Source organism: Pyrus communis, chromosome 10 (genome assembly GCF_963583255.1).
Source record: "Pyrus communis chromosome 10, drPyrComm1.1, whole genome shotgun sequence".
Taxonomy (NCBI): domain Eukaryota; kingdom Viridiplantae; phylum Streptophyta; class Magnoliopsida; order Rosales; family Rosaceae; genus Pyrus; species Pyrus communis.
The window spans coordinates 25,909,749-25,920,465 of record NC_084812.1 but is presented as its reverse complement, the minus strand read 5'-3'; the positions used below and the strand labels follow the sequence as shown (position 1 = coordinate 25,920,465).

Below are 10,717 nucleotides of genomic sequence, written 5' to 3'. Positions count from 1 at the left end.
TACTAATGTTCAGTATGTAGACGCACCTGCATATCAGGCAAGGAAGTATGAGGAAGAGTAATTATTATACTTTTGACCAGCTATATATGTGCATGAGTGTTTATAGAGAGAGTACTACCAATCTTGTTGTAGTCATGTATATTCATCCATCATGTGAAATAAAAAGAGTCATGTGATCCATTTTTTTCTCACAGACGTATTGCCTATGTAACAGTCATGGTTGTCATTCCTAATCTTCTATATATCTAACATTTTGTACTCAAAGAAGACTGCTTGAAGCCAGGGACAAGTTCTTGGCTCTTGGTCGGCGGGGAGGTTTGCCGTGCACTGGAAGCCTGTTCTAGGAAGTCAACTCTAAGGTTTATATAATACAAGGTAGTCTGTAATGTTAGACGTCCTGATTGAAGGCCTACACTCCATGTTTCTGCTGTTCCTCATGTGTTTACATATATTGACAGCTCTAGTCAACTTCCGGGCTTCCGTGATTAAGTAAATGATGGGAAATTGTGGCAGACTGTTCAATCTTAAAACGAAAACAACGCAGGAAGTCGTGGATTATAATCAGGAACTCGTGGGTTTTGCTTAAGCTTTCCAGTTCGTTTATATCAAGGCATTTGATATGGTTTCATTTATTTTGTGAAATTAGATATTTTTCTGTAAAGATTTTTTTTTGGAGTTCTGTAAATTGATTGCTCCTTTGGCTGTAAATTTGACAATGGTAAATTCTGGACCTTAATTTCAATGATTACCCAGTATTAATTGGTTATTGATTAGCATTTGTTTTCTGGAATTTGGACTCTGATCAGTTCAAAGGTTTTGGGAAGGAAGCGCTTTTTAATCAGGCCAATTGGGTCTTCCTGGCAATACAATGGCGAAAAATTTAAATACGAGTCCGATAGTTTTGGCAAGAAGCAAATGGGTTGTGATTGGGAGGTTAACACCATCCTAATATATTTTTCGAAGTAATTTAGTTATTTGTATTTTTCAGCTTTATGTGTCCAAGAGTTTTCAACTGTTAATTAGGACCTCGAAAAGGTTAATCAGTAGTGCTGTAGTAGCACAAAATGTAAACATCACCTTGAGTGATTAATATAAACTCTACGTTTTCGTTTTGAATGCTGAAGTTGGAAATTGCTTTGGTTAGGATACTAATGATCCGAAAATAACCTTGACTAAATTTCTTCTTTGTTGGTATAATATGCTGCCTCGTCATTTTGATGACCCCAGGGACTTTTGTGAAGAAAGCGATAGTAGTGATGATGATGATGATGAATATCAAAATTATCAAGTTGAAGGATCACATGAGATAGAGGCATTAAGAAATAGAATAGCAACAAGTTTGATGAATGCATCTAATTAGACTACTTTCAAGTACATTAACAATATTGTACTAATGAATCCTAGCTATTCACTCTAAAATATTTCTATTAAAGTAGTTTGTCATACTAATTAATATTTAAGATAAAGTTTATAAATATTTTTCTTCTAAAAATAAAATATATTTAGTAATTCACTTTTATTTGTTAAGAAAATTAAATTAATAGCACATCTAGTAATATACCCTTTTTGGTCATTTCACACAGTCACAGCTGTTTTACAAAAAAGTTTACCAAACACTATGATACTGCTTTTTGTTTCCAAAAGCACTTTTACAAAAAAGTTTACCAAACACTTTGCTGACTTTATTTCACAGCCGCTTATTCTCACAGCACAGCCACTTATTCTCACAGCAGCTTTTTTTCAAAGCACAGCAATACCAAACCATCCCGTAATACTGCCAGCGACCTGCTAACAAAAAGCCTTGCAACAACAATATTTTTCTTCCGCAATCCTTTTCCGTAAACTAATTTAAAAACTGAGCCGTTGATTACTCACTCTATCATCCGAAACCGTGTCGAATTTCAAAACCCAGCTGCTAATATTTGATTGCCGTTTTTCTTGTACCGATCGTAGTTGTCTCAGCAAAAAGCAGAAGCAGTTGCGGCGTTGATCCGCCGTCTGGACTTCAAACGGTCGTCGCCTTCGGTTCAAGAAGCCGCAGCTCAAGCTGTTATCGAAGGATTCCTTCCCACCATATCAACAGTTTCGACTTCAAGATTGTCTCCCAAGTACTTTTTTTTTTCTTTCCTTTTTTCGCTCAAAATTCTCGCATCTGGATTCTGGGTTTGACTTTTTGTGTTGTTTTATTACTGCTTTTCGTGGAAAGCACGTCTGCTCATAAAAGCGCTTTTGTTAACGTGTACAAAATTTTATTAGAAGTACAAGTGCTTCGTGGAAAAGCACTGGAAGTTCTTTATGAAGTTGCACATAACGCCTGCTTCTCCGGAAAGTGCTTCCACTACCAGAAGCGCCTTTAAGTTTTTCCGCTTAACGCAGTTAGAAACACTTTTGGTTCTTCATAAAGCACTTTTAGCACTTCAATTGGGCGGGAAAAGAAAAATAGGAAGTAGGGTCCAACATAATCTCAGAGGAACAGCTGTGGATCAGTATATGCATTATTCAGTTTATGGGATGCATATCACTATATGGTTGTATGATATGTTTGCTTTTGAGAAAAGATAGGAAAATATGAAACTTTTAAGATATATCATTCATGATCGAAGTGACAGATACGTGTTTGGCCAAAACATTCTTCGTCTTTGCTTGGCATTCCCTGTAATTATCTCTTAATTTAGTAAAACATTAATTTCATCATGCTAACTGTTTCAAATTCAATATCAGGATGCTTGTGGTGGACACGGTTGCTTTGTGCTAAACAATTGCAACCTGTCAAGCCAACATGATCCTGAGATACAGTATGTTGAGCTATGTCTTGCCAAGTTACTTTTTTTCTTCTATAGCAGTTTCGAAACTAAATTTTCAGAACTTTCACCTACAATATCCCTTGTTTGTTCAAACTTTCCGTTACAGATACTAAGCCTATTATCTGCCAATCATAATCTCAAAAGGTTCTGGCATATATTTATGTGCTTGCATGTAAAGTTTCAGCCTATAAAATATAAATAAAGCCTTCGGTTTTGTTGCAGAACTTGTAGGAATGGAACTTTTGATCTTAGAACATTTTAACATTCTAAATCATAGCAATTTGACAACAGGGAATGATTGGCTCCCAACATTATGCAAATTTGTAAAGTATTGATTCAGAACTGCTTGAAATTTGTTTGGGACTTTGTGCTTTAAGTAGCTTAAATAAATTTTCTTCAAGAGTTAGTCCCATTGAAGAAGATGTGATATATCAAAACCAGTTACTAATGGGATCAACATTTTGTGACTAGATGTTTTCATTTTCTATTCTCAATTGCTTGCTTCGGCAATATGAATATATTGTTTATCTTACAAGTATATAAGGATAAATTTACCTGAAGAGCTTGATAGCTTAAAACTCAATGACTCAGAAATTAAGGAGGAACCATTTGCAATTGTAATTTTATGATTTTTGCAGTCCTGTTTCAGGATTAAGGGCACCACAGCAGTTGAAATTGCATCTAGCCTCCACTGGTATTTGAAGTACTGGTGCAGTGGTCATGTTTCCTTGAAGGGAACAGATTCAACGACCAGTCCCGCAGAACTATTATCAAAATGTTGTTACATCCAGCTGTAAGTATTGACTCTTTGTATCTGCTTTCACTTCGATCAGGTTGTGTACACATTGTTGTACTTTATCTCATTGAGTGTAGAAAAGGTAGCCGAGTGCACAGTTCTGCTAATGTGGATTTTAGGAGGGTAAGACATTCACAACCGTACCCATGTTTAGTAGTTTACACAGAGGTGGGTTTTACGACTCAAGCTCAATGAGTTGACAGTAAAATCAAAAGAGAAATAAGAGGATGAACAGTAAATGAAGAAATGAAGAAAGTACACATAATTTGCGATTAAAAAAAAAGGTGTAATGTAATACTTTTAACTTTAGTTGATATGTTTATCGTGGCAATGGAAAGTTAATAACGTATGGGCTATGACATATTTTTGCAGATTCATTTGCGGTGGGATTGGGAGAGATGGCAGAAAGAAATAGATTGGATGGCTCTTCAGGGGACTAACCTGCCTTTAGCATTCACAGGGCAAGAATCAATTTGGAAGAAACTTTTCATAGTAAGTTATAATTGCTCTTACATATATGAAGATATTCATCAAATCCTAGGCTTCTACATAATATGTCTTGCATCCGTTGCCTTTTTTAACACATAATTTGTATGCCTTGCTTATAGGAGTTTCTTAATTAGCACATGGCTGCCATGCATGAAAAAGGAGAATATAAAACCTTGAATGTTCAACACAAGAGGCATATAAATTCTATTTTCTGTACTCATGATGTTTACATATCACATCTAGATTACAATTTTACAACAAAAGTGCAGATTGATTTGAACCTGTGCTGGTGATAGGAGCAGTTTTTTTATTTGACTTATTGTAGTTTTTACGAGATGGGGGACATGTTATTTACTGCTGGAAACTATTTTTGTAACTCTTTAATTAGTAAAGTCTTAATGTCTCTAAAATGGACAGGTGACCCTCGGATTTTCTGAGCAAATATAATTTGGATTGATCCAGATTCAACAACTTGGATTAGAAGCCCAAATAAATCTCAAAAGGGTGAATGGGCCTTGGATGCTGTTCTGGAGAAATCTGTTGTCAAGCAAAGCGGTGGTGCATGGAGAATTTTCACGATTCTTGCCTCCCTGTGCCTCACCTAATTGATGCCAGGCGTTCCTTCAGGTAAAATAAGAGGTTCACAATTTTCCTTCTTTCTAGTGCGAATCGTGAACTTGACCCTGTATCGAGCCATGCTAGCTTTTGTGGTTAATTGTTTATATTATGGGTTGTAATAGTACTGTGTATGTCTTGTTTTGTTGGTGTCATTTAGTATTACTGTATTAGGCAAGATAACCTAAATAATTTATTCCAAGCTGTATGTATTGACACTAACTCAATTTTTTGTTAGTCATTTTATGTTTTGATACAGCTTGAAACTCAAAATTTTAGACATTGACTTAATTGTTTGTCTCCAAGGCTCCAAGCCAAGTTCATTACTCAGTAGTCAGTAAACCTTCCGTCAAATGAAAATTGCACCCAATCCACGTGTAAGAAAATATAGGACAAAACTCCTGATTCTAGAAAGAATGAAAGATTCATCCAGTAGGACCAATACCATTCAAGAAGTACACAGGAAAAAAATCTGAAATTTTCCTCAGACAATACCATTAAAACAGTTTGTTCTGTCAAAACTTACTGTTTGATACCAACTCAGCCTTTTTATCATTGGTTAACAAGTAAAATCAGACATGCGTTAAGCAATCGCGATAATATAATTTTTTATGGATCATATGTTGCTGCTGCATTGCTAGGAAATTATCACCCTTAATGTCCAGTAGCTTCTGTGAGTCGAATATGCTTCTCTCCCTTTGGAGTGTTTGACTTGCTAGACTTCTGTTCTTCTTCATAGCAATTAATTCTTTGCTTCCTTATTTATTTATTTTCAAGCGGGCATGCTTTATCACATCAGTTGGGTATATATTTGTATGTATACTCTATTATACAATGATTTATTTTCTACTATATAATTTAATCCCTAGTTATGGATCAGCTTTTCATGTGACTGATCTTCATTAGGTATGGACCTTGAATTTTCAATCTTTTCTGTAGTTATGTGCTGTATTTATGGTTCCCTTCGGCATGCCACCTTCTTTTTTAGGCCTGTATTGTACATCTTATGTAATTTAACTTTTTTAATTTTCAAGGAAAATTGGATCATATCAGACCAACTCTGGGTGATATGAGATACGTATCCTACTTTCCTATTAAAAATACATTTTTGCATTGATTATGCAGTGGCAAAAGGAGTTCTGAAAGAGCATCTTATCCTCCTGGCAAATAGCATGACATGTGCTGGAAATTTTGTTGGCTTCAATTCTAGTGGATATAAAGCACTATCTCGATCAGTGAATATTCAAGTACCATTTACAGAAGCAACAGTTTTTTTGAGTAATTGAACTCTTTTGCCTAATTCTGTGAATGGCATGTACCTATAGTTCGTGGTTAGATGAACTACAATCACAACTAATTGTAATTGCATTACATGTGGTTGTAGACACCAAGAAAGGTGCTTTGAGAAAGCAGCTGAAAAGTGCCGCATGGACATGGATTCTTTTGTTCATGAGGTAAACATGTTGCCGTTGGTACTGGATCCAGGTTTGATATCCTGTGGGACACGAGAGGTAAATATGATTTTTAACATACTTGTAGCCTTTCTCAGTTGTATGGAGTAGTTTAATCTGCTGCTGGAATGTTCTGTGCCATTTAATTTAAATATTTTTTTTTCAGGGAGGATGGAATCAAGAGGGGTGGACTAGATGTTTTCAACTTTCTGCATATGGTGAGCACAACAAATTGAGAAGAAGCAACTACGGGAGCACTGGGAGCAGAAGTTGATGATCTTATTTTAGTAGATGAATTAGCAGATTCATGCTTGTTGCCAGAACTCTGACTCTGGTTTTGATAGTATTTGAAGATATTATTGAATTTGAAGACAAATCAGAAACTCTTCCTGGAAAATCAAGTTGGGACAAGGATTCCCCAGTAGGGGGGACAAATACTACAAGAGAAGATGCCACATCCTGGGGGAAATAGAGAAGCTACCATATCTACTTGGGGGATAGATAAGGCAGCAGAAGATACCACTCCTGCATGGGGAACAAATACTGCTGGAGAAGATGCCACATCTGCTTGGGGAAAAACTAGAGAGCATACCACTTGTGCAAGGGAGAGGGGGATTGGGTGCATTTGAGGCAAGTGAAAATGACACATCGTCGTGGAATAGAACTACTAAAGAACCTGCCGCATCAACTTGGGGGATAGGCAAGGCATCAGAATACCACTCCTGCATGGGGGACAAGTACTGCCAGAGAAGATGCCACATCTGCCTGGGGGACAAGTAAGGCAAGTGAAAATGATGCATCATCTTGGGGGAAAACTTAAGCTAACAAAACTACCTGATCCACTTGGGGGATAGATAAGGCAGCAGAAGACAGCACTCCTGCGTGGGGGAGAAGTACGGCCAGTGAAGATGCTACACCTGCTTGGGGGAAAACTAGAGAAAATACCTCTTCTACCTGGGGAACAGATATGGCAAGTGATAATGATACATCATCTTGGGGGAAAACTCCAGCTAGAAAACCTACTACTTCTACTTGGGGCATAGATAAGGCAGCAGAAGATACTACTCCTGCATCAGGGACAAATACTCCAGAGCAGATGCCACACTACCTGCGGAAAAACTAGAGAACATGCCACTTCTACCTGGGGGACAGATAAGGCAAGTGAAAATGATTGGAGTCCTGCCACCAACAAAAGTCGTAGATGAAAAGAACAATGGATGGTTTGGGAAAAAAAAAAAAAAAGAAAAAGAAAAAAGAACAATGGATGGTGTGCTGTTTCTTTTGGGGAAACAGAAACAGGGAATGACCATGCTTGGTCTAGTGGGCAACAGAAAAAGTCTAATGAAATTTTCGACCAGTGTTCTTGGGGGCAGAAAAATCCATCTGATACAGAAACTCAATCTGCAAGCTTACCTGAGTGGATTCACCTAGTGGAGAATGTAATACTGGTGAAAGACATCACCACTGGGGACAGAACAAGAAAAGTCGTTTGAAGGTTCAAAGAGTTGGGTTTCAAAAGTCCCAGGGAGTGGAAGAATAAGAACCGTCCTGCTAAACCACATGGTATGGCGAATGATAATTCTAGTGTGGTTGGACTCTCTACTGCAACGAGGCAAAGATTGGATATATTCACTAGCGAGGAGCAAGACGTTCTTTCTAATATTGAAGAATATTAATTCTATCTGAAGAATAATGCATCAATCTGGGTTAGTTTTCTATTTATATTCTTTCTTAACAATTAGGACTAGACTGATCAAATTATCAAAGTATATGATACTTTTCAATTTTTTAAAGGAAGAATGAGTTTTTGCCTCTTCAATGTCTTGCTTGAAGTAAGAATCCATTTAAATCCAGGGAATTTCCTGGCAAAATCCTTCCTCACAGTTGAATATACTGCTTCTAACATTTGAAGTATCATAATCACATGTAGTGCAATGATTTTGTTTCATATTCATCTGTCAAAACTCTAGTTGAGCCTGAGTCTAAGTCTAAGGCCGAAGTCCCTCCCAAAACGTCATCGTAGAACATAGTTGGCTTTGCAACTCTTGGGGCTCCAAGTTTTAGAGACAAAGTTGGGGAGGTTGTGGACTATTTATGAGAGACGGAAACGGGTTGGTTTTGGCACCTCTTTGTGGGCTTCGGTCTCATTTGTTTATCATGGTTGCCCTTGCCCATTTTTTCAATTTCTATTAGAAAGCTGCTATGTCATAGGTTGTCCTGATTGTACTGCGGGTGGTTTTTGTTCCGTGTTCTGCGTTGTTGGATGCTGTTGTCATACTTTTAATATCTTGGTTATTGCAGGTTGCGGACAGCATATTTGTGGACTGCTGATCCACTTTGCTTTTACTTCCCATTCGTATTAGTTACTATTTGTTTTCTATGGATGTATGAAGTCTAAAGTCTATCTTTATTATAAAAAATAAGCATAACGACTATAAAGGAAAGGCATCTTATAACTTAATGAATTTGACATGTTATATTTGACTTTCCTTTTGAGATGTCTTAGGGATATCATATTTTCACTGGTCTCGATAAGAAAAATTGATTTCATTTTGGGGCATTATAGTCACTTTGCGTATGTTATCCGTGCATTACTTTGCAACTGTTTGTTTTTTTTTTTTTTTCCCCTTCTTTCTTTCCTTGTTTGAATGTTTTAGTCGCAACATCTTTGCTTGGTGCTTGACGTAATATCGGTGTTTAAATTAATCTATCCTGGATCCAGGTACAATGATGGGGATCCACTGTCAGCTGATGACCAGTCATTTATACTTGATACTGTTCTCAATTACCACCTGGATAAAGCTGTTGGAATGGATTCTGGAATTGGTCATCTCACAGTATGTGTATCTACCCTGTTCTTACTCAACTGCGTTTAATTTAGAATTATGTTTCTGGGCACTTTTGATACATTATGCTGGGAATCTGCGACTGATTTCATTGTTTTATTGGTTATTCTAATGTTCGTTTTTTTTTTAACTGAAGTATTAAGTTGTAACATTTATATTGAATTTTGTACGTTGTCCATTGAGGTAAACTTCCATGTGTTTTTTTGCATGCCCAAATTTGTTCTGCTTCTCTATGGAAATTCAAAACCCCTTTTTATGTCAATATTTAATTTTTAGCAAGGGGCTGTTACACATAGGAAGATGATCTAGACTGGGTTTAGTTGGAAAACCATTTTTCTTCTCTTTTCTGGTCTAGCTATTCACTCATGGCTCCAGCCTGCCAAGGTTGAGGAGATCTAATCTTTCAGATAAGAAGACATTAGAGGAGTATATACTTGTCTTTAATTATTAATTAAGACTGGTCTGGACTTGTCACGACGGGGAAGAGGTTTTCTTTCATGGTATTTGAAAAACATAGACAGGCCTGAATACCTCGTCTTATCACTTTTCCCAGGGACTACTTGTCTTGTAATAACATTCCCCTATATTGACTATTTTGTGTTCTTCTTCAAAAACCAAAAGAAACATAAATTTCCGAAGCTTTGATGTTTTTGAAGGAATTTGGCTTATGCATAAATTGGATTTATTTGATCTCAATGTCTCATTGTCTCCTAATTTACGCCGGCCATTGATGACAGGTTGATAGGGACAGCAGTTTTCAAGCAGCAGATGCTTTTTTGTTGTGACAACAGATGGTCATAAGGAAGATTTTTTGTACAGAAAATGCCTGGAGAATTACATTAAGGAAAAGTATGCTGATGTTGCCGAAACATTCATAGGCAAGTATTTTACTAGGAGAGGACGGAATCGGGAGCTAAACCCCACTCCAAGTCAATACCCCATTCCAGAACAGACTCCATGTCAAACTCCCATTGCAGAGCAAATTATAAGTCAAACCCCCATTGTGGAGCAAACTGGGTACGAGGAAACAGTAGGGCATATGGCTATTTCCTGGGCATCGGTCTTTTTGAGATTCTGATGTAATTAGGTTCTGAACATTCTGCTCCTCTGCTTTTTGATTTGTATATAATAGGCAGTCGTTAGCAGCTCCTGACAAATCCAGCGTTTCGTTTAGTGCTTTATGTTTAATCTGAGAGTGTTGATTAGTTACTAGTTGGTAGCTACTGTATATAATTAACCTGACCCTGAACTGGGAGAAAAGTAAGCTGCTTACTGCTGCAGTTTAAAAGTAAATAAAGTTATATATTAAATACCGAAATCCTGTCAATGGCTTTTATTTTCGAAGTTTCATTCATATAAAAAATTAGATAAATTAATGAGAGATTATTGAGACACAAAAATGTGACCAAACAAATATATGAGCTCATTTTGTTCAAAAGTGATTTGAGTTTGGCCTTTGGAAATAGACGATTTAAATCAGTAAAGTTGTTTGGAGTGAGCTGAATGATTGAGATTCCTCCTTAATAGGATTGGGTAAGATGGCCATTACATTTATGACTATTCATAGTAAATGCTTTATGACTATTCATAGTAAATGATGTAGGTACGATGGCCATTACATTTATGGATCATTGGGATAAGCTGAATGCTTAACACCAATAAGTAGCACTTAATAAACTCAATAACAGCAAGGGGAAATTTTTTGGCTAATCATAA

General features: G+C 36.8%; 1 protein-coding gene across 2 annotated transcripts; it reads left to right on the top strand.

Annotated features, from left to right (window-relative positions):
• Window positions 1-7,411: 7,411 nt before the first annotated feature.
• On the top strand, window positions 7,412-10,495 carry LOC137746435 (DNA-directed RNA polymerase V subunit 1-like). Of its 2 annotated transcripts, none has more exons than XR_011069847.1 (3): window positions 7,412-7,861; window positions 8,878-8,992; window positions 9,739-10,495. XR_011069847.1 is itself a non-coding variant. In XM_068486453.1 (3 exons), the coding sequence occupies exons 1-3, from the start codon at window positions 7,848-7,850 to the stop codon at window positions 10,077-10,079; spliced, it is 462 nt and encodes a 153-aa protein (XP_068342554.1). In that variant the 5' UTR covers window positions 7,412-7,847; the 3' UTR covers window positions 10,080-10,495. The 2 variants fall into 2 exon arrangements, 1 of the variants encoding a protein (XP_068342554.1); XM_068486453.1 differs by having other exon boundaries at window positions 9,747-10,495.
• The last annotated feature ends 222 nt before the right edge of the window (window positions 10,496-10,717 follow it).

Excerpts from the sequence above, each read along its gene's own strand:
- LOC137746435 (XM_068486453.1), top strand. Across the intron at positions 8,993-9,746 it reads CTGGAATTGGTCATCTCACA|GGACAGCAGTTTTCAAGCAG; the intron begins GTATGTGTATCT and ends ACAGGTTGATAG.